This window comes from Sminthopsis crassicaudata, chromosome 1 (genome assembly GCF_048593235.1).
Source record: "Sminthopsis crassicaudata isolate SCR6 chromosome 1, ASM4859323v1, whole genome shotgun sequence".
NCBI lineage: Eukaryota > Metazoa > Chordata > Mammalia > Dasyuromorphia > Dasyuridae > Sminthopsis > Sminthopsis crassicaudata.
In genome coordinates, this window is record NC_133617.1 from 481,630,007 (window position 1) to 481,654,506 (window position 24,500).

The 24,500-nt window shown below is 37.5% G+C and overlaps 2 protein-coding genes across 3 annotated transcripts in view; one reads left to right on the top strand and one right to left on the bottom strand.

Annotated features, from left to right (window-relative positions):
* Window positions 1-1,415, bottom strand: part of IQCE (IQ motif containing E) — a 100,063-nt gene extending 98,648 nt beyond the window's left edge. Inside the window, exons 1-2 of the mRNA XM_074281183.1 lie at window positions 1,341-1,415; window positions 558-695 (exon numbers count right to left, since the gene is read on the bottom strand). The gene's annotated coding sequence lies outside the window, so the exon portion shown is untranslated. The remainder of the gene's footprint in view (window positions 1-557; window positions 696-1,340) is intronic.
* BRAT1 (BRCA1 associated ATM activator 1) lies at window positions 1-24,228 on the top strand. Of its 2 annotated transcripts, XM_074281176.1 has the most exons (14): window positions 1-118; window positions 1,296-1,439; window positions 1,833-1,987; window positions 6,843-6,990; window positions 16,737-17,109; window positions 17,430-17,549; window positions 19,498-19,589; window positions 20,300-20,418; window positions 20,528-20,714; window positions 21,356-21,429; window positions 21,804-21,906; window positions 22,151-22,249; window positions 22,591-22,766; window positions 23,037-24,228. In XM_074281176.1, exons 2-14 carry the CDS (start codon window positions 1,313-1,315, stop codon window positions 23,772-23,774), a joined length of 2,511 nt encoding a protein of 836 aa, XP_074137277.1. In that variant the 5' UTR covers window positions 1-118; window positions 1,296-1,312; the 3' UTR covers window positions 23,775-24,228. The 2 variants fall into 2 exon arrangements, with proteins under 2 accessions (XP_074137277.1, XP_074137278.1); XM_074281177.1 differs by lacking the exon at window positions 6,843-6,990 and having other exon boundaries at window positions 60-118.
* The last annotated feature ends 272 nt before the right edge of the window (window positions 24,229-24,500 follow it).

A 24,500-nucleotide genomic window follows, 5' to 3' on the forward strand; every position in this document is an offset into this window, starting at 1 on the left:
TTATTTTTTTCCTTATTCTCCCCCCTACCGCTCTCTGACGTGGTCTGAGCCGGAGGACCGAGCGCGAGGGAAGGGGCGGGGCGAGGCGGCGCCGAAGGAGCGGAGTGTAGCCGAGCTGGTGAGGGGCTCGGGGGTGGGCTCCACACTCTAATGGACGGGTTGCTCCTTCCCGGGAGCGGTGGGGATGGTGGGATGAAGGGGGGTGGGCCTCAGCCCAAACCAGGCTCCAGAGGAGCCATAATTGGGGACGGCTTGACCTCGGAGTGGCCTCCTCTGCCCGGGGATCCAAAGCCTCCCGGAGTTTGGTAGACACCCCCCCCCACCGCCGCTCTCCATTCACCTTCCCTTCGCCGAGCACTCCCTCCCCCCCCGTCCAATTCAGAGATACTACTTTAAGATCTTGATAGGTCTCGTGCTCGCGGGCAAACGGGCTCTCAGTGCCCTCGATAGGAATGTGCCCCTGGTCCTTTCGTACACTTGCCCTGTTACAGACCCCACAAATATCCCCTGAAACGGGCACGCAAAAAGACACCCACAGAACCATCTCTGATGCTTACCACGGCGGAAGGAGTGGGGTAATCTAGGAGGCTTCCGTTTAACCTTCACTTAACTTCCCGGAGCCTCAGTTCCCTTAATTTTTAAATGAAAGGATTGAAATACATGAATTTTCTTCCAACTTCTGGAAATCTATGACCCTGTGAAATAGAAAGCTTGAAATCAGCTTATTCTCATCTCATACTTCTACCTCTTCCTTCTCTAAAAGAAAGAAAAAACAAGTAAAAAATACCTGGGGTAAAAAGGACTGACTAAAGTTATAAGAGTCCTTATAAAACTAATTACAGAGGTCCTATATCCCCTCTCTACCAGGTCTGTCCGTAATACTATTGTCTCGATAAATTTTATCATGATCCTTAGGAACGACCTATTTAGGATTATGATCAAGCAAACATTTATTTAAGAGCCTACTATGTGCCATGTAGGTAGTAGGCCCTCCAGATACATATACCAAAGCTAGCCAGTCCCTGGCTTCAAGTCACTATTTTATTAGGGAAAGCTAAGTAATCAAGGACTCCAGCCATAGATTGGTTAATGTCTCTGGCTCATTGCCACACTGGCCATTGCATTTTCAGATATTTGAAGAAACAAGAGATGAAGTAATTCTGGCCAAGTATACCAAATCCCATAACTTGAAGGGGCTACCAAGACACTGCTGTGGCTACTTGGCTTTGAATACTGGGTACTAAGTGCTTTTTTTTCTTGTTTTTTTTTTTTTTTTTTTCACATTTCATTAACAGGACCCACTGCATTCACTATGGACATTGAATGTTCACGGCTCCTACCTTCTGTCTGTGCAGTTTTGGTAGACCCAAAGCAGTTTGTGGCTGATGATACCTGTTTGGAAAAACTACTAGACTGGTTTAAGACAGTAACTGAAGCAGGTAATTGTGGTAGTGTATGCTCCCTGTTTACCCATAGGCTGATGGATGTATTTAGAGAATTATGACATGGTACATGATGACTCAACAGTGCTCCACATGTCTAAATAAATGGATTTGGTATCTATCATACTTTTCAACCGATTCTAAGGACGTGAAAGCAAGTTGGAGTGTGGGAATTGTAAGGGTTGTTTGTATTTTAAATTCTAATTTAAGTAAAATTAAAGAGAATCCTCAGTTTATAATAGATGACTGTTATGAATATAGATGGGCTTTTAAAAGAGGAAGGATGAAAATTTCTTGAGGGAAATGGAAGATGATACAAAATAATTTCCTGTTGTTTTCTAAAATGATAAAGGAATAATCATCCTTTTCCGATGCTCGCTTATTTCACAGAGTCCAGTCTGCTAGTGTTACAGGAGAATCCCTGCCTTACAGAGCTTCTCTTTCATGTGGTGAAACTACAGGATGTGAATTCCAATATCCTGTCTTTTACTCTACGACTTGCAGGAATATTTGCAGCCCATGAAAACAGCTTTCAATATCTCCAGGTGAGTTCAGTGTTGATCTCGTCAATGCTGTGCATATGTAATTCTGTGGGGCTTTATTTACAGGAATACATATGTAGACATGTGTACCATATATTGTATTTTTTACATACTTTTGAGTAAATACATTCTCATTTATAAGGATACAGCTTCCATTGACAAAGATTTCAACCCATCTAGGTCTTTTCATTCTATGTAATTCTTGTCCATTTCTTTTTTGTTTTCCTGTAAGTTCTTTAGCAGAAATTCATTAAAACCACTGCTGGCCCCCCCTTCAGTTTTAAAATTTCTTACATTGATTGAAGCAGAGTTTTGTCCATTCGTTTAAGACATATGCCTCATATATTTTCTGATCTCCTGCTTGACTAAAGAAGCAGGATGTCCCCAAAGTCTTAGTGCTGTTTTATAGCTTCAAACTGATTCACACACAAAACATACATGCATATATGCACCTACTTATACACCCCCATACAAATGTATATCTGTATACATTCACGTATATACATAACTCAAAAGAAGTCTTTAGTTGTAGTTATTATTGTGTATCTTTTATAGTAGAGTGAGTGTGAAACTCAATCCTCTAGCTGGGTTCAGTATAAATTATCTTGGAGTATGGTTTAAAACTTGGCATTCTTCAAAATGAATTGATTATATTTGACTTAAAATGTGTTGTGTGGCTAGAGGGGCAGATTTGAAGCCACTTAACCCAAGTTCAAGTCCTGTCACTGATTCATATGTACTATACAATCCTGGTATAGTCAAGTAAAGTCAGATGAAGTGCCAGTGGATTAATAGAGGGCGCTTTCTCTTTGTAAATTTATAATTATAAAATTATATTCTTTTCTTTGGAGAATTACACAGTGATTAAAAATTGTTTTATAAGTATCTGAATTGGCATTCATAAAATATTTTAAGAACAAAAGGGAGACTTCCACTACTTTATATATACTTTATAAATAATTTACAAAAACATGACTTAGTATTTGGTTCCTAGACTGATGGTACATCAATACATTTGACAAAATCCTTGGAAAAAAAGGTAGAGATGGAAAACTAGTTGGTGGTATAGACCGTTAGATAGACCTGAACCTGGGTGCATAGCAATACCCAGTAGTCCTTAATGATTTTATATCAACATGGAGAGTTCTCCAGTGGAGTGTCCTAGGAAGCCATGTGCTATTTAACATTCTTACCAAAGAATTAGATGAATATATAAGTGACATGTTTATTGAGTTTTAATTGACATAAAGCTGGGATAGATGACTAATGGTGGAAAACAGAGTTAGGATTCAACAGGCCAGAATAGTGGGTCAGATCAATGGAATGAAATATAGGAATACACAGGAAAGTCTTACTGGTGTTGAAAAAGTAATTTTCACCAGTATAAAAGTTGTGGTTAGATAGCAGTTCATCTAAAATGATTTTTAAGAGTTTTTGTGAATTGCATGCTCTGTATAAATAAATAGTGGAGCCAAGGAGAATACAGTACAATACAGACTGTATTGGTAGGCAAAGAATCCTAGATTAGAGAAATAGTGGATTATGTTTTGATCAGACTACATCTGTACTATTAAGTTCTGGGGGCCACATGGTAGGAAGATTGCTCTAATTAAAATAGAGATTGGTAAGAGTGGAATATCCAGAATAATAAAGGGTTTTGAGATATTTCATATAGGAATTAGTTAAAGGGACTAGTGATGTTTAATTTGGCAATGAGAAAGCTTGGGAGGGGGTGCATATGATAGATATTTTCAATTTAGACCTTTTGACCTTAGAGGATAGAACCCGAAACAAAGGATAGATGCTTCAGAGACAAATTTAGGCTTGCTGAATAAAATCAAAGTTGGTTACAATTAGTTATCTAAAAGTAGAATGGTCTATTTAAGAAGGGGGGGGGGGAAGTCTTCATTCACTGAAAGTCTTTCAGCAAACCCTGAATGTCACTTTGTTGTTTTTGATGTAGAGGGAGCTCTTGTTCAACTATGGCCTGGATTAAATAGACTCTGAATCCTTTCCCAGACTGTGATTCTATGAATGGACACTGAAGGATTGCTAGGTCCTAGAGGGAGTGTGATTTAAGGGAAATGGTTTAGTGTTTTGTTTTGTTTTTTTAAATCCTGGGCCCATCAGTTATTAACTTGTATGAACTTTGGGCAAGTAAATTCAATTTGAACATCAATTTTCTTATAGAATGGGGATAGTAACGTATTCACCTCAGAGATTTGTTGTAGGGAAAGTGTTTTGTAAATTTAAAGTGCCTGAGCAATAGCTTATGCTATTATAAATTAAAAAAAATTTTTAAAGGAGTATCAGTCACTCATAATAAGTATTTTATAACCTAGAGAAGAAAGAGTATTTAGGAGAAGGAGTGGTCAGTGGAGGATCATTAGCAAGTCAGGAAAACTTATCATCCTGCCTCTGACCCAAATTATTCTTTTAACTTTAGCCGGTCATTTACCTCTGGTGCCTCGAGTCTCAGATTCTGTAGTCTCTAGAACTATGTGCTCTAGAACAGGTGCTGTTCTACACTGGTAGAGGGGATCTCCTCATGTGAAATTCTTTACATCAAAGCAATCACAGTTCTGGATAAATGAGCCCCCCTTGCCCTCATAGAAAATCTTTACCTTGCAAATATATTATTATTTCCATTCATGTTTTTAACTCTATGGCAAGTTAAAAATAATATGAGAATGGAAAATTCCAAGCTCATAAACAGGATTTTCAAGGGTCACCCAGCCAATAAATAAGTGCTTGAGGCCACCTTTCAACTCAAGTCTCCTTACTAGAGCCAGAATTCTATTCACTGAATCACCTAGCTGCAGTACATAAAGAGAGAAAGGTGTAAGAAGACTGGAAAAGTAAGAAGCAACTAGGTTAAGAAGGGCTTTAGAAACCAAATAGATGATTTATCAAAGACAGAAAAAGAAGGGTCCAAAAAAATACCAAAGAATTAGAAATTAGACAATTACTCATTGATTGGTGAATGACCAGAAAAACTGTGTATTTGGAATATTATTGTGCAATAAGAAATAATATGAGTAATTCTGAAAAACTAGTGATGTAAACTGATATAGAGTGAAGTTAAGTAATACAAATAAAAAAACCTAATGTACTCAGCCTAACAATGTAAATGTATATTTTTGTTTTATTTTGTCTGATGGCATCATTATAATTCCTGGGTTTTGGTTTTTTATTTTTTTTAAGAAGTACCCAATGCAAAATAAACTGTTCCCTTTGTTTTTTCTTCTCAGTTAGAATTTACCCTTTGTATCTTTCACTTCAGCTTGATTTGTTTGTGATTTTCAGTGCTTTGTTTCTAAAATAGATTTTTTTTTTTTCCTACTCTCTTCCCTTTCTATCTACTCTAGACTTTCATTGTTTGATTCATAGGTCTTAAGAGTCATTTCTTCTTTAGTCTCTTTATTGCTTTTGGAAGGAGGAGGTGTAGTGGTAGTAAGTATAGTTGTAATAGATGGTATTTGTATAGTTTCTGCTTTGTGCTAGGCATCGTGCTAAGCACTTTATTTATTTATTATCTCCCTGATCTTCACAACCACCCTGGGAGGTGGGGACTATTGTTATCTCCTGCCAAATAAAATATAAATCTCTAAGCCTTGTCTCAGGGCCCTTCACATCTGCTTCAGCATAGCATTTCAGTTTTATTTCTTTTTATTCCTTTTATGTACTTAAACTTCAGAAGATCTGGATAGCTCACTCTTTCCCTTTCTCATTCTGCCTTCTTCTGTCTCTTTGCAAACTTTCCCATCTTCATCTATTGATATCTTTCCCTACCTTTTAGGTCCAGATTGGGTGCTACTTTTGTGTGAATTGTATCCTGCTATCTTTCCCCTCAATTGGAAGTGTTTTCTTATACTTTGATGTCTCTCAGATTACTCTGTATATTTTTGCCAATTTTATAACATTTAAACTCATTACATGTCTCATCTTTGTTTTTTTTAAAAAGTTCTTTTAGAGCAATGACTGTGTTCTTTTTCATTTTTGTATCTGCAGTATCAGAAAAAAGCAGTTAGTGTGTGTTGAATTGAATTGAGACGAAGAGACTGAAGATTGAAGGTTAGGCAGAAGATAATTAGTGAAAGAGAGGAAGAGAGAATTCTGTCTAAGGTGATTGAGTGAAGGCTTCATGAAATATCAGCATTTTGAGTTAGTACTTAAGAAATAATCAGTATTTCATCAGAGAGCAGCCAGAAAAGGCCTGAGGACAGGTAGGCATCATGTATGGGAATTGGAAAGTTGTAGGTTTTACTGAAGTGTGTGACTTAAGGAAGGGGTATGTCCTAGGAGATAAGGTTGTCCTGGCAGGTCTAATTATGGAAAGTTTTGAATTCCAGACTTAATGGTTTTTACTTGTCCACTGGGCATGGAGAACCATTGGAGTTTTGGGTGAGGTTATTACTTTAGGTGTAGGATGTTACTTTAGGAAATGTGCTAATTTTTTGTGGATGTGGTATTCTTTTCTTTTACAAAACTTGTCTTCCTCTGTTAAAGGTAGAGAGAACACTAATGGGGGCGTTTTTACTAAGACTTTATGGGGAAAAAACTGCTGACTTGAACAAATGGACATAAATATGTATTTTTGCTCAGACATATGCATATGCAACAACAGAATGATTTTCTCAGTGGCCCTCACCAACATCCAAATCAGAGTGTCTAGAAAAAGATCCTCAGGTTAGATTTAAGCAGCAGGATGTTAAGATATCATCATGAGACATTATGTTGGAAACATTTTGCAAACCTTAAAATGTTATATAAATGTTAGCTATTACTCTCTCAGCTAATATGTAGGAAATGTTGACTGGCAGGTCCTCACAGTGCTGCTTCTTTTTTGTTGAGTCAGCAGGGGGAGGTGTTGCTCAGCCTTTTCAGTGAAGCGGGGCCTCTCAGCAGGCCCGCCTGGGAGGATCCCTCTGTGCGCAGCGGCTGGATCCAGGGTGTGGGCAGCATGGTACAGCATGAAAGGGCCGTGCAGTTCCTATGTGACTGTGGTGAGTATTAGCGCCTCCAGCTTCCCAGGAAGCAGCTCCCAGGCCCTCAGCCATTGGCTCTCCTTAGATGCAGATGGGGCAGGCAGGGAGGTGACAGTGCTGGGAATTCCTCATCTCCCCATGCCAAGTTCAGAAAGAGCCTGTTGTGATGGCTGTAATTTTGCCATTAGAATTTGTCCTTATAGGCAAAAATAAGGACTTCCGATAATATGTGGAAACCTCAGGGGAATAATCCATTAAGCCTTACCAGCTTTTGTTATCTTGGTATGAATTAGTAGGTCATAGCCTTTCTAACTGGATAGTTACCTTAGAGATAACTTAGATAGTTATTTTCTCAGGAGTCAAATGTGCTTTGGCTTGATGGAAATAAGAGGAAAAAGAAATTCCATTTAGAGCACTGTGCCATAAAGTCTTAACAGACAGGTTGCTGGGTGGTGACAGAAGTGACAAGAGGTTATAGAATAAGCCAAAAGATACTTAACACTGGGCTTGTGGGTGGTTTTGGAAATACCTTTTAAAATATTCTTGGTATAGTAAATTCTATTGTAATTTATAATTTGTACTCCCCAAAAGCACCAAGTTATACAAAATCATACAATAAAAACCACAGTGTTTATGGGAAAACTGGGATGAGGGGGGGCACAAAGCTGAAAAATTTAAGTGACATAGAAGATATAAATCCATAAAAATATAGCACAATATACATGTTAAGTGATTTAGAAATACATAAATACTATAATAAATAGTGAGGGTCTTAGGCAAGTCAGTGGTCAAAATGCCAATCCTCTGAACTTCATAGCCAGAGTCTGGAAAAAACATGTTTATGAGGTAGTGTTTGGGCTATCCCTCTTATGCCCACCATCTTGTTGCACCAGCAAATATCCAATAAAGACAACCTTTTATCTTTAGAAAGATCTGAAGTTTGCTTGTGGAAGTAGGCCTTGGAAGGGTTATAACTTTTTAATTTTTGGAAGAGACACCATTTTCTACATTTTCTGTTTCTTGGGGGAAAAAATTATGTACTGAAATTTATGCTGGGTTCAAAATGTTTTTTAATATATCAATTAATATTGGAATAAATTCCAAGTTTTCAAATCTTGTCCAGGGAACTGCCAAGTGTTAAATTTACTTCCAACCTCTACATTAATTTTTTTTTTTCACTTAAAAGAATAACTTTTCACAAAAGTTCTGTTTACATTGCCCTCTTGTGACATGGAAATCATCCCATGTTCTTGAAGGCTATCCCAGTAAGGATCCAGTACCTAGCTGTGTCTGTTATACCAGAGGACCAATTAAGTGCAGAGAGTTTGGAGCTTGTCACTGACTCAGTAGTTCTTTGACTACAGCTATTTATGAAACCAAGAAAAATACCAAATGGTCCTAAATTCTATGAACTTATGTTTCTGCAGACACTGTGACAGTGGTTAAAGGGGAAGAGGGGAACAGATGGCACTAAAACAATCATGTAGGTTTTAGAATATCTGTAAACATTAATCTGTTGACTCACTAATCTTTGTCTAATGTAAGAGTGGAGAAATTGAATCATGTCACTATTGACATTACAAATAAAAACTAAAAGCTTTATAGACGGATCCTTTATAGGTTCTCCTTGGAATTCGGTGTGTTATTTATCGAAAGAAAACAAGAAGTACCATTTTCTGGAATGCTGGGTCATTTTACCTGAGTATGAGCATTAGTAAAAACTATAATTAGCAACAGAATTGAACTTTACGTGCTAACATATGCTACAGAAAATGATGTAGAGAAATTCTACAAAGATTGTCATATCAGACCTTCCATATCAACATATGCTTTAATATTTGTTGACTTCAGTCCAAAAGTGGACAGGGGGGGAAAGGTATACTGGAAGGTCATATGGAGAATTGATACAGGAGAGGCCAAAAACTTGTAGGCCATGCAGAAGGTTTATCCCTACATATGAATACTTCTTTTTAAAAAAATTAAGAACTTAATTATCTGTGGAAATTGTGTGTGTGTGTGTGTGTGTGTGTGTGTGTGTGTGTGTGTGTGTGTAAGTGTGTGTAATTTTTTTTATTATAGCTTTTTACTTACAAAGCGTATGCATGGGTAATTTTTTCAACATTGACTCTTACAAAACCTTCTGTTCCCAGTTTTCCCCTCCTTCCCTTCATCCCCTCCCCTAGATGGCAGGTAGTCCAATACATATTCAATATGGTCAATCCAATATATGTATACATTTTATACAGTTATCTTGCTGCACAAGAAAAATCATATCTAGAAACAAAAAAAATATCAGAGAAGGAAAACAAAAATGCAAGCAAACAATAACAGAAAGAGTGAAAATGCTATGTTGTGGTTCACACTCAGTTCCCATAGTCTGAGTGTATATGACTCTCTTCATTACTGAACAATTGGAATTGGTTTGAATCATCTCATTGTTGAAGAGTGCCATGTCCATCAGAACTGATCATCATATAGTATTGTTGTTAAAATATACAACGATCTCCTGGTTCTGCTCATTTCACTCAGCATCAATTCATGTAAGTCTCTCCAGGACTCTCTGAAATCATCCTATTGGTCAGGAAATGATATATTTTTTATTATAAATTTAATAACCATCAAGGAAACATGTAAAATCTTATTCCCACATCTCTTGCCTTTGTTAACATAAAACTAAAAGAATGAATAAACAAAGAAAATGCTTTTTCTTTATGTCCCCTTCTAGGCCTGCCCAGAATTCTACTAATTTTGGCCTTTTCTTCTTCTTAAGAAGAGAGTCAGAATTAACAAAAAAGTGAAATTGACTCTTATTTTAACAGATAGGAAACAACTATTAGTGATGTGACAGACATGTCTGAATTATCTGATTGTGTACAATCACCTAATATATATACATATCAACTTGTTAAATTGGAGATTAAAATATGTATCTTCACATTTTTGAAGAAAGGATAAAGATGAAAAGATATTCTATGTAAATAAAAATAGTCCCATACTAACCCATTTTGACAAGTTGTTTTTAAAAATGGAAAATAAAGCATCAGATATTATACAGATGATCACTATTGACTAAGAAATTAGTCTGATGTAAAGCAGTTACTATAACAAAGTAGACTAAAAGAGGAAAGAAATCATCCCAATGAGCAAATTCTTTTATATTCTTTTCAAGCAGTAAGATGTAGCAGCCAAGCACAATGTAATTTTAGAGTATAAACTCATTTGTAAGTCTTCTTGGAGGAGACACTATTGCCTCATAAAACAGTAGGAAATAGTAGAAACAAACAAACAAACAAAAAAGACTTTGCAGAAAATTTGACATGGGATTCAGTTAAGCCAATTAAGGAAACTTTTTTCTGCCAAGGGCCTTTTGGATATTTGTAACATCATTTATATACTATACAAAAATTATCTTAAGAGTATTTCAGGTTGAAGCTGAAAGGATATCAAAGAGTGGAAGAAAAAAAAAAATATCACCAGTTCCTTAACTTCTCTTAGGATGTGGATATTAATGATAGTGGAAGTACCACTAATTTTAATTTTAATTCTATCCTCTTAATCCCTAATGTGTCACATGCAGAAGTAGAAAAGGCAAGTCAACCAGCCTTTATTAAACACCTTTTGTGCCAAGAATAATCCTAAGAATTGGAGATACAAAGAAAGGCAGAAACAGCCCCTGCCCTCAAGGAACTTACTAGAGACTAAATGAAAGAAACAACACACAAATAAATATGTACACTTATGATAAATTGGATATAAATTCAGATGGAAGATATTTAAAGGGGATCAAGAAAAGCTACATGTGCAGGAGGTGGAATTTTAATTGAGGCTTGAAAGGGAAGCCAAGGACACAGATTTGGAGAGTGATTCTAGGCATATGGGTTAACCAGAGAAAATGCAGGAATCGGGTTATGATTGTGTTTGAAACAGCAAAGCCAGTGTCTTTGAATTGCAAGATTATAGGTGGGTTGAAAGGTAGAGTAAGAGCTAAGAAGGCTGGAAATGTAAGAGGGAGGCAAATTACAAAGGGCTTTTACATTTGATCCTGTAGGTCAAGAGTGGGGAACCTTTTTCCTGCCAAGGGCCATTTGGATATTTGTAACATCATTCATATGCCATACAAAAATTAACAACTTAAAAAACTCAAGCAGTGGGAGGTTGTACTTAGCTTTCACCTCATCATTACTTACAATTGCCTTGGCAAATGATTTTGGTTCTTATATGGCCCGAAGTGGATATTCCCTACCCCTGGTGTAGGCAATAAGAAGCTACTAGAGTTTATTGAGTGTAGCTAGATGACATGGTCAGATCTATACTTTAGGAAAATCATTTTGACAACTGGGTGGACTGGAGTAGGAAGAGGCATATGTCAGAAGACTATTGTTATAGTCCAAGTACGAGATGATGAGGATGATGCTTTTCCTAAGGGGTAGGTTTCAATTGCCTTTTTTTTTTTTTTTTTAATTTTGTAAATTTTCAACATGCTTTCTGCTATTTGAACTCTCACCTTTCCATTTAAAAAATTACATGTGTGTGTATATATTTTCAATCATCAAAAATTTGCCTTATCGTCCTCCTGGTTGACTAAGGAGAAAAAGACCCCTATTTAAGAAAAAAAATCTGTTTACCTATCTTTATATACACATATATTATATATATGTAGTGAAAGCAAAATAAATTTCTATATTAGTCTTGTCTAAAAAATATTTCTTGTTCTATATTCTGAGTCCTTCATTTCTATTGGGAGGTGAGTACTGTGTGGGACAAGACCACCAGCTCAAATAAATCAAATAAATTAAGGACATTTCTCAAGGCAAAAGCAGAAAGGAATTTTATTATGATCTCAAGAGAAAGAGCATCTCCCCTCCACCACCCCCCACAAGCAGTTAGGCAAGGAGAAGGGAGGCCCAGTTAACAGACAAGAACTATATAGGGGGCTGGGCTAACACTCTATAAGCTGGGTCTTTGTCCTGATTAGCCAGGACAAATGACTTCACATTCTAAGTCAAATGAAGAAAAACTTAACCCAACCACACCTTTAGGATTACTAAATTATCTTCTTAACAAACTGGGAAAACATTTTTACAGTTAAAGGTTCTAAATATAGAACCAAAATATATAGAGAACTGACTCTGATTTATAAGAAATCAAGCCATTCTCCAATTGATAAATGGTCAAAGGATATGAATAGACAATTTTTAGATGATGAAATTGAAACTATTTCTACTCATATGAAAGAGTGTTCCAAATCACTATTGATCAGAGAAATGCAAATTAAGACAACTCTGAGATACCACTACACACCTGTCAGATTGGCTAAGATGACAGGAACAAATAATGATGAATGTTGGAGGGGATGTGGGAAAACTGGGACACTGATGCATTGTTGGTGAAGTTGTGAAAGAATCCAACCACTCTGGAGAGCAATCTGGAATTATGCCCAAAAAGTTATCAAAATGTGCATACCCTTTGACCCAGCAGTGCTACTACTGGGCTTATATCCCAAAGAAATACTAAAGAAGGGATAGGGACCTGTATGTGCCAAAATGTTTGTGGCAGCCCTCTTTGTGGTTGCTAGAAACTGGAAAATGAATGGATGCCCATCAATTGGAGAATGGTTGGGTAAATTATAGTATATGAATGTTATGGAATATTATTGCTCTGTAAGAAATGACCAGCAGGAGGAATATAGAGAGACTTGGGGAGACTTACATCAACTGATGCTGAGTGAAATGAGTAGAACCAGGAGATCATTTTACACTTCAACAACAATACTGTATGAGGATGTATTCTGATGGAAGTGGAAATCTTCAACAAAGAGAAGATCTAATTCAGTTCCAATTGATCAATGATGGACAGAATCAGCCACACCCAGAGAAGGAACATGGGAAATGAGTGTAAACTGTTTGCATTTTTGTTTTTCTCCCCAGGTTATTTTTACCTTCTGGATCCAATTCTTCCTGTGCAACAAGAAATTCGGTTCTGCACGAATATATTGTATCTAGGATATACTATAGCATAGTTAACATGTATGGGAATGCCTGCCATCAAGGGGAGGGGGTGGAGGAAAGGAGGGGAAAATTCAGAACAGAAGTGAGTGCAAGGGATAATGTTGTAAAAAATTACCCATGCATATGTACTGTCAAAAAAAAAAAGTTATAATTATAAAATTAATTTTAAAAAGAGAAAACAAAACAAAACAAACTAAATTATCTTCTATGGGAGTTCCAGTGCCAAGGGGGCCCTGACTTAGTCTCACAAAGATCCCACTCCTTGTAAACCACTTGATTTCTGGAGAAAGAAACCTGGCCTGGGGGCCCAGCCAACCTTCACTGATTCTTTAGAACACAGTCTCCATCTTGTGAGATAGCTTTCACAGTTCACTTCATTCAGTATCAAGCTTCATCATTAGTCCTCTGCAATTGTGCTTGGTAATCAGAGTTCCTAATTTTTTCAGACTTATCTTTACTTTATAGTTATCATTGTTATTAATAATTTTATTAGACCTATTCACTCTGAATCAGGTCATACAAAATCTTCATGGTTTCTCTGAAACCGTCCCCTTCATTATTTTATATAGCATGTCGTAACATTCCAACACACACACACACACACACACACACACACACACACACACACACATGCCCCCATAACTTGTTTGGCCATTCCCCAATTTATGGACAACCGCTCAAATTTCCATTCTTTGTCACTTCAAAAAAACCCTAATATTTTTGTACATACCTAAGTTTGTTTTGCTTAGGACTAATTCCTTCATTAATATGTCCTCCCTCTAATATTTCCTTCTCTCTTTTCTTCTTTCCCTCTTATTTTTCTTATTTGTGTAGATATCTACTTCAACACTCCAATTATGTCAAATGATTTTCCCTACTCTTCCCACCCCAAGTGTATTTCTCTTCCTCTCCTTTCCATTCTTAAGATCATTAGGATAACTCAGAATCACTTTTGTTTTCCCCTGAGACAACTGGAGTTAAGTGACTTGCCCAGGATCACACAGCAAGGAAGTATTAAGTGTCTGAGACCAGTCTTGAACTCAGGTCCTCTTGACTTCAGGCTGGTGCTCTACCACTGTGCCACCCAGCTGTCCTCAGAATCACTTTTAGGCATTGTCAAATTAGACTCCTTCCATGATCCCTGATGATTTTATAGTTGAGGAGACACATGTTTCATCTTCCCTGTTTTTGAAAGTAAGCAATTTGCCCTTGTTTCGTCCCAGTGATTATTTAATATATCTTTCCACTTCTGTGTTTGAACTTCAAGGCTTTTATTCAGCTTGGTCTTTTCAAGAGGAATGTGTAGAAGACCTCTTTTAATAAAGATTCATTTCCCCCCTTGAGTATACTGTTTCTTTTCTGGGTAAATTATTCTTGGCCATAACTCTGTCTTCTCTTTTAAAGTATCTTATTCCTCTCTTCTTTTATAGTAGTGGCTACTAAACCATGAGTGATCTTTACTGTGTTTCCTTCATTCTTGAATTTTTTTCTTTCTGCTTCTTGCAGTTATTTTTCTTTCACATGGAACATTTGCATTTTGGCTATCATGTTCCTGGGAGTTTTCATTTTGGGGTTTCTTTCAAGAAAAACCAGTATATTCTGTTTTCATTTTGCCTTCTGATTCTAAAATTTGGGCAGTTTTCTTGACATAGGATGTCTAAACTCTTTTCTGTGATAGAGGTGGGGGGTAATCTTGGAATTTTAAGTAATGTAGCAATTTTTACAAATTTTTTCTCCTCTACCAGTTTTCCAGATCAGTTGGTTTTGCTGTGAGATACTTTACATTTTCTGCTATTCTTTTATTCTCTTTATTTTTACTTTAATATTTCTCATTGTCATTTGAAGTTACTAATATTTGAGCTATTCAGATTTTTAAGGAGTTTGTTGGTTGGGTAAAGTTTTGTTTCTCTTTTGCCTTACTACTTTCTTTCATGGTTTTCCTTTCTTTTTAATTTTTTTTCCCCTCAAGAATTCTCATTTATAAAAAAATATTTTAAACACTTTAAAAAACTTTTTCATCTCTTCTAAGAATTCTAGTAGAATATATGACCAAACTATATTTTTCTTTGATGCTTTCTTTGCTTGTAGGTATTTTCAGTCATTCTTTTCAACACTTGTTAATTAAGTGACCCCCCCCCAAAATAAATGCTCTTAATATAAAAAATAATAATAATAATTAAGTGACCCCACTACCACAGTATTCCTTTATGGTGGAATTTTGTTTTCTGTTCTTATTCTTCCAGTCTACTTTCTGACTTTTAATTTTATGTTATTGCTAAGCTCCACACACTTCTATAGGGAAGATTTGATTTTGTCTTGTTAATATTTTCTCCATATTGACTGTTGTATTTTTCTAAGATCTCAAGGACAAGCTGGTGACCTGCAAGCTTTTAGTGCTGCTAAAATGGTCTAATTCAGGACAAATTTCTTGCAACCCATCCTGGTCTGAGTTCTCTAAGTTCCCTGTCTGGGTATGAACAACAGCATACTTCTATTTGACTCAGCCCTTATTAGCCAGGTGGAAAGCTTGCTGATCTGATTCAGAGTAACAAAAGTAAAGGCTTCCCATTGGTTTGGGATTTTTACTTTGGTAACAAGACAGGCTTCAGACTAGTCTAGAATCTGGAACTGAGACTCTGCTCTGCTCCTGAGGTCTGAGTCACATCAGATACAAACTGGCTTCTGAACCTACTCCTTTCTTGGTTCTTCACTTGGAACTTCTCTAACTGGGAATACCATATAGGGTGGAAGTCAGTCTCCTTCCCAATCCCTCCTGGCTGGAACTGAATAGGTCAACAAAGCTGCCAGTTGGCACCCATTCCTGCTCTCTTTAAGTGGTGTCCCTGTGTAGGTCTGTACCTTCCCTTGCCCCATGTTCTTGCTGCATTGTTCTATATGCTATAATCATACATGCAGCTAGACCCCATTTCCATTGTCTTGTAGGTTTCTATGTCTCTCCCTATGCTTATCTGGCCTGGACAGGATGTCCCATTAGGATTAGAACTGTTGTTTTTTTCCAGATATGGTTGAAAGAATTGTGTTTTTAGTTGTTGTTACTATTGTTTGTAGGAAGAGTTCACTTCTTGCTACTCTCCATATTGGTTCTTGTCTCTCTCATTTTCATTTTTAATAATACTTAATGTGTCATAGAGGCAATCAGTATTGTAGATGAAGCTGAGCTTATGAAAATCTCAATTCACATCTTGTCTTTGATACTTACCAATTGTGTGATTTTGAACAAGATTTGTAGGTGTTGATAAGGGAAATTCCAATATTTTCACATATGAAGGAGTAATAGATGATAGTCTCTTATTTTTCAACCTAGAGTTGCTATGTCTTAATGTCATATCCCCATATTTGGACAGTAAACCCAGATTGCTCAATGGATAGAGCACTGAAAACAAGGGTCAGGAAAATCTGAGTTCCAATCTAGCCTCAGATACTAGCAATGTGACCTCAGTTTACTTCAGTTTCCTCAATTTTAAAAAGGGATCATAATAACACTTACCTGCAAGGGCTATTTTGAAAGTCACATGTGATCTTTGAAAAGTACCTACATTACCTAAACTTTTTTTCTCTTCCAGTTCCATACATAGTACACCCTTTTAAAAATATTTATTGAATTGAATTTGTATGTAACATATATATAATAATATAAAATAGTTTTATATATAATATAAATATAATATATAAAATATAAATTTGAATTGTAGTTCATTAATTGAATTGTCTTTTTCTTCTCTCTACTTTTACCAGGTGCTATTGATGTGATCTTCTCTTTACAAGGAGATCCCAGCCTGTTTGTTGCTTCAGCAGCTAGTCAGCTGCTTGTGCATATTTTGGGATTCACCATGCATTCCAGGAGAGCTGTGCCCCTCACTACTCAGGACTGTGACTGGCCAGTGTGTGCTCGAATGATTGTAGGACATATAGAAGAATCCCTTCGCTCAGGGACAGTTCCTCAGATCACACAGGCATTGAATGTACTGACCACATTGTTTGGACGTTGCCATGAATCTTGGACTGAAGTTCTTTGGATGCGGATGAATCCATTTGTGGGATCACTCCTGGAGAAAGAACCCCTCTTGGCTGCACATTCACTAGTGGATCTCTTCCTTAGTATGGCACGGTAAAGTTATAAAGATAATGACTGTTTTGTCCTGGCTAAATCATTAGTAAAGAATAATTCCCTATAGAAGTGCTTTGTGAGAGACTGCAGAATGAGAGAGCTTGCCCTGAGAACTTCCTTTTAAATGAGAAAAAGGATTGAAGGCACAGATTAAAAACAAAATGTTTTTTAAAAAAATCCTGGTATCAAAAAAAGCATGTTTGCCTGATACAAGTTGGGGATAAAATTGCAGAGGGGCTTGCCTATGCTGTTTCTGCATCCATGGGATCTCTCTGTAGGGCAGGATATTACTGCCTCTCCTTGTTTCTCTTTCTTTACAGCTCTCCTGTGTTCAGCCATCTGGAATGTGATCTGTGGACATTATCAACACGGGCCCTGAATCGTCTAAGCCCGACCCAATCAGGGCCCTTAGCTTTAGGAATTCTCAATCTCAAGGACTGGTATGGATTCTGGTTTATTTTTATCATTTGATCAATCAAAAATATTATTTAAGTCAGATACTTAATTATATGTAAGAAGTCTAAAACATACACCTTCCCCTTGAGAAACATACTGGAAAAATAAGACATTGGGACAAAAAAATTTAAATCCCAATGTAAGATATTATTTTATTGAATTGTTGTTTTATTGTATTATTATTTGAGTTATTATAAGGCAGTCACATGCTGACCAAATAAATGGTAATGAAAACAAGTATTACAGAAATTTAGAGGAGAGCTCATCATTATTGGTCAGGGCTAAGAATGGGTCTGAAAGACTGGGGTGGATTTAGCTGGACAAGGGAGAAAGATCAGGCAGGAAAGTGGTGTGAGTTAGAACACAGAGCCAAGGGAAACAAGATCAGCTTGACTAGCAAAAGCCAGAGTTTGGAAAAAAGACAAAATTTCCTGTGCTTTAGAATAGCTTAGAAAATTTGTTCTTTATGCACAAAAGGCTATAAAACTGTACATACCTTTTGATCCAACAATGTCTTTAATGAGCTTTTATCCCAAAGAGATCATAAAAGGGAGAAAAGCTCCCACATGTACAAAATTCTTTGTAGCAGTTCTTTCTGTGATGGCAAGAAAATGGAAACTGAGTAGATACCCCTTAGTTGGGGAATGGCTAAATAAGTTATGGTTATGAATGTGAAAACCCTGGAAAGACGTACATGAACTGATTCTAAATGAAGTAAACAGAACCAGGAGAACATTGCATATAGTGACAAGATTATAGGATAATTAACTGTGACAGACTTAGCAAAATAATGATCCAAAACAATTCCAGTAGACTTGAGATAGAAAAATGCCATCCTCCTCCAGAGAGAGAACTGTGGAGACTGATTGTGGCTCAAAGCTTACTATTTTCACCTTTTTTTTTGTTTGTTTGCTTTTTCTTTCTTTTGTTTTTTTCCCCTTTGGGCCTAACATTTCTTGCAAAACATGACAAATATGGAAATATGTTTAAAAGGATCATTCATGTATAACCTATATCATATTGCTTGCTATCTTGGGGAAGGGGAAAGAGAGAGAAAAACTTTGGAACACAAAATCTTACAGAGATGAATGTTAAAAACTATCTTTATGTGTATTTGGAAAAGCACTATTGAAGAAAAAAAAGAAAATTTGTTTTTTAAATCCAGCTTGATTTTTGCCAACAGAAGCAAAATAACAGTGAGGAGAGAACTAGTCTTGAATTGAGGAAGATCTGGGTTCAAGTCCCACCTCTGACACTACTGGGCACAACGTTAAACTTCGTGCTTTAGGCATTTCTCCTAAACCATAAATTGCAGAGAAAGGGCTAATCTGCATTGGTAGAGGATTTCTTCATTTGGGAAATTCCTTATATCAATGAAGTCACAGATCTAACCCCTATTCCTGTTCTGTCCCTTGATTTTTGCCAGGTTCAAACTGGAGAGGATTGATAGAAGAGCCCCAGAAATACTAAAGGGATGGAAAGTAAGCCCTCTGTAGAGAGAACATAGGAATTTGAGTAGTTAGCATAAGATAAAGTTAAAGAATAATAAAAAGTCTTAAAATTTATAAAAGACTTTGGTAAGGATATGGATCAGTTCCTTCTGGGAACCATTTGAAGAGTATTACTTAAATTATGCCAAAAGATTTTTTTATTCAATTTAAAGAAAAACTTTTTGAGTCTTTAAGCATGACTGAAAACACAAATAGGCTACCAATAGAAGTTGTGAATTTGCTGTCCCCATAAGACTTTAAAAATAGACTAGATAATCATTCATCATAGGATAATAAGGTGTTCACCTTCACCTTTGTAGAGGCAGAATGAAGAAAGAGATGATTAAGATTCTTTTCAGTTTTATTATTCTGTGGATTTTTGGTGGGCCACTTTAATGTTTAAGAAGGGAAATATATATGTTCTTTCTTTCTATTTTAAAAGCCCACAGACATTAAGGACTAAGGCTTTTAGCATCCTGCTTCAGCCACTAGTTTGTGTTCTGCAAGCTGCTTCTCAACCTACTGGATCTCCAGGTATGCTACTATGATAGGACAAGACTAGGAAAATTAAGGTTATGTGAGTCCAGGAGGGCAATGTGGGAGATTTAATTATAGAATATATCAGCTATCTGGGTAAACGTAACAATGAGAATGAGGACCAGTAATGGCTTTAACAGATGGTTACATGGTGCTGGTATGTCACTGAAGCATGTTTTTGGAATAGAGATAATATTGAATAAGATAAAGAGTTTCTAATAAGTGACCCAAATGACTACCTTAGAAGTGGGGAAGGTTCTTCCATGGGGTATTGGTATCATATGTCATTGATGTTAAAGTGGCATCAACTTTACTTGTGAGCATCTAATAAGATGGGCAACTCTCATTATTCAAAAGATTGATATGTTTTTGGTCCTTAGACAGTTGTTCATTTCAAAATTCTTGAACAGTACATGGACCTGATGAGTAAGTACACCTGGTCCTAGTTCTTGGACCTTTTATGGGTCATACTCAACAATTTGATTTGTTTTACTTGTAAAATAGTTAACTATTTGTGTTTCTCAAGCTATATGATGTCTGAAGCATACTTGGAACTTCTTAAAAATGCGGTTTGGTATAGGTTGATTATCACTAGTATAGGAAGGCATAGAGGATTTTGTGACTTTTTTATGGATTTTTCTTTGTTTATGAATGTTGTTCTTCCTGTCTTCATTGCCTTATGAAACAATTCTTGTTTGTCTCTCAAGGTTTGCTGGGTGAATCTGTGAATGACTCTGTGATCACTGATATCCTCCTCTCCTCTAAGTCATCATGTGCTGGTCTCTTGTGTCAAACTTTGGCTCATTTGGAAGAGCTACAACCTATGGTATGGGAACATAGGGAATTTGCTCTATGAAATTTATCCCTAATGCCCTGACAATCATTGGATTTGTGCTATAAACTTAGTCATTGAGTTTTTCTTTTTTGTGTTTCAGAGTCATTTACTGATAGATTGGCCACATGTTCCTTTGCTCAGTGCTGTAATGACCATATTGCGGTTCTGCAGTGGTCAGGCTACCCCAGCTTCCAGTGTTGGAGATAGGCTTTGTGGGATATTGATTGGTTGCTTCAGAGTTCAGCGATCAGCACTTGATTTCTTAGGGACCCTTTCTCAAGGGCCAAGTAAGTAAGATTTTGTTTCCTTTTCTTCTAAGGAAAAAATGTGTTGTATAAGCTCCACAAGCCTATAGTTTTGGTGAATGAAGTCCAAATTAAAGTTTTTAGTTTTTTATCTTTTCCCTGTAAAAGGGACTCAAGGTAGTTCCTTAAAATTTTTTGTTTGTTTCTTTTCTGCTATTTGTGATCTTTTAAGGAATTGGTCTTTGTCTGATATATAGATGATGACTTTCTTCTTCTTCTTCTTCTTTTTTTTTTTTTTTTGACTTTTTTTGACTTTTGACTTTTTTTGACTTTTGACTTCTTCTTTTTTTTCTTTTTTTTTGACTTATATTTTACCGGTGTGACATAGAGTCTCTTGTTATTAATTGGTGTGAGATAATAATTGGATAGAAGGAATACTGTATTGGAAGTCATTATTTTGGAAGCCCATTACTTAATAATTTTTTTATTTAGTCCAAGTAATGTGAATCTCAGTTAACTTCTATATAAAATGAAGAGGTTGAATTAGATGCTTTAGAAGAATTCTTCTCACTCTAATAGTTTGTGAATCATTGTATATAAGGGCCTGTATAAACTTCAAAATGCTAAATAATAAGTATGAACAGGTGGTATTGTTGTGTTTCAAACTCTTGTCTCTGTTTTAGGCCCCAGTGAATTGGTAAGAGGAGTAGTTGAGATCCTTCTCATGTACCTCAAGAGCCCAGATTCTAGTCCTACAGTAAGTACAGAATGGAAGAAAAAAGGGGGAAAAAAGTGGCTCCAATTTTTGTTTACAAGTTAGGTATTATTAGTTCTTCACCTTGCCTTTCCTTGATTCTACAATACAATGATCATGAGGGCATTAGAGATGAATTTCAGAGAGCATGTTCCCTATATTCCCGTACCATAGATTGCAGCTCTTCTAGATGGACCAGAGTCTGACACAAGAGACCAGCACACAATAATTTAAGTGAAAGGAGCAGATCCAACTGCTTCCACCTTATCTTTAGAACTCATTGTATAGCAGATACTAAAGGAGCAATATTAACTAGCAGTTGGGCTGGAAGTACAGCATCCCTCCCGATTATTACAGTCTTCTTTGCCCTATTCCAGGTTCTGAAGAAGGCATTTCAGGCCACACTCAAATGGCTGCTGAGTTTGTCCAAAACCTCTACCTCCAGTGACCTCTGCCCACAAACCCAGCATTTCCTTAGAGGTAATTAAACAGTCGCTATTGGTGTAAGCTGAAAAGGAACCACAGCTACCGAGTGGTTTAGTGAGTGACTGATCTTTGGTAGGATTGTCCCACCCCCATATGAATTCTCCATTAATCGTAATTGGCCAGGGACACTCAAGAGTAATCTGTGCAATGGTGCTCAAGAGAGGAAGATGTGAACATTGGCCCAGGAGCCCAGAGCTCCTGACTTTGGCTTTGTGTCCTTCCTTTCATTTTTGGACAGATCTCTTCCCAATACTGCAGAAGCGTTTGTGTAGCCCTTGCTGGGAAGTAAGGGACTCAGCTCTGGAATTCCTTATGCAGCTAACGAAACAGTGGGGAGGTAAGTGTCAAGGGGAAACTCGACCTGGCAACTCCTGAGCAGGGCTCCCTTACAGAGCCTGTGATGCACACCAGGCTGGTCTCCAGTCCAAACAAACCCCTCTCAGGGTGTGGCAGCTGCCTCAGCCTTAAGACTCAACTCCCTCCAGCTCAGTGTTTGGAAGGTGCAGCTGCTCAGGGGGTTCTGGCCAGCCCTGAGTGGTGGTATCCAGCATGGAGCAGTGTGGCTCTTTGGCAATGGGGGATGCTGTCAGCTGGGAGTTAATAGGACAGAAAGGTGTTTGCATTGGAAACTGCATAGACCATTAAGCCTTGTTTTTGTGGCTGAATATATGTCTCCAGGGCAGGCTGGATTCAGACAAGCTCTCCTCTCTTCGGAGGTGCCAGAGCTTGCAGAGGATCTCCTCCGAGATCCAGAGAGTTACGTCCGAGCAAGTGCCGTGACTGCCATGGGACAGTTGTCCAGCAGAGGCCTGTGTTCAAACCCCATTGGCACCGAGAGCAAAAATGATGAAAAGGTAGGAGACAGGAGGAAACCTTGCTTCTCCACCTTAAGTGAATGTAGTTTGTTTATAGTAATTTTGTTATTTGAGTTATCTGTCAAAAGATAGTACATTGTGGCGGGGAGAGTTAATCTAAGAGCATTAATTTTCACTGCTTTTAGGCAAGTTGAGTGGTTCAGCACAACAGAGTTTTAACATTAAGATAATGTATACTTCTGTTATCTATCCAATTCAGTACTCTGCCTCAGTCCTGCCCTTCTTATTCGTTGTATTTGCTCTCTCTAGAAAAGCCTGTTCTTGGAACTTCTAGAAATCCTCTCTACTGACTCAGAAGGCTTCCCTCGGAGAGCTGTGATCCAGGTTTTCACTGAGTGGCTGAGGGAAGGTCACACAGATGTGTCAAAGGATAAGGAGCAATTTGTAACCAAAGTGCTCCAGGTTGTGAGTTGTGACTTAGATTGGGAAGTCAGAGTTCAAGGATTAGAACTGGCTTTGGTCTTTCTTGTTCAGACCCTCGGGCAGCATGGGACTGAGTGCCCCTATGCTGTGGAAATGTCCTCAGTGGCTCAGTCAACCCAGCTTACGGAATCATTGCAGATGTTTTGCCATATGAAACTGTTTGAGTTTATATTTAGCGCCTTATGTGACTGTGACAGGCCAGTGGCCCGTAAGTCCTGTGATGTCCTCTTGTATTTGAAAGCCAAATTGGCTCATCATGGCAGCCTTCAGGGGAGTGGGGAAGCTTGTTCTGCATCCTTAGGAACCCAAAACACTGCGTGGTTGGAAACAACTCTAAGGAAGTGGAAGGCAAGGGACCAGGGTCAGCCCAGTGAGATTGCAGACAGAGGTGATTGCCAAGAGCCTGATGATGTGCTAGAAGTCCTAAGATCAGTAGATTTGGAGGGACTTCGAGGGACACTAGCTAAGAGTAGTGACCACATTGAGAAAAGTCCTCAGTCCCTCTTGCAGGACATGCTGGCCACGGTAGGAATTCTGGAAGAAAATGAAGCTGATTGCTACTAATTCAGCAGGAAATAGCATATCCCAAAACTGAGAAACAGCTTCTCTGGAAAGTTATGCAAGAGGTGAGCATATAGCTTACCTTGAGGTCTCCTGGACAGTAGCAATTACTTGAGATTGTGTGGCCAAGAGCAGGCTCAATGGCTTGTTTCTGCACATGAGTTATCTGAAGATCCTGTTTAAATCTGGCTGTAGCTTAAAGCCTACCTGAAGAAGGCAAACCATTTGACAGATAAGAACTAAACGCACACACATTCTCTCTCTCTGTCTTTCTGTCTGTCTGTCTCTCTTTTTCTCTCTCTGTCTATCTCTGTCTCTCTCTTTCTCTGTCTCTCTGTCTCTGTCTCTCGCTCAACACACACACACACACACAGCAAATTTCAAGCTATAAAATCTATATTTCACAGCTAAATAAATGTCTTATTTTTTAAACAAAATAAATTTTATTTGAAAACTATATGACTGTGTAGTTTGTTTTGAAACAAGTTAAGTTTGGCTTCACAAATTATTTAGGTCATTTCTTATGTGTTAGCTGGGACATTTGCTTTGTGGTATAATGGATGATGTGAGATTTAGAGAAGACCATGAAAACACAGAAATTCATCTGGAGATGGATCCCAGCTTCCAAGCTTGCTGAACACTTCTTGTAAGGGGATACTCCCACTTAAGCCCAGAACTTTATCTCTATTTCTAAAGGAGAAGTTATAGCACTAATAGTATGCACCATTA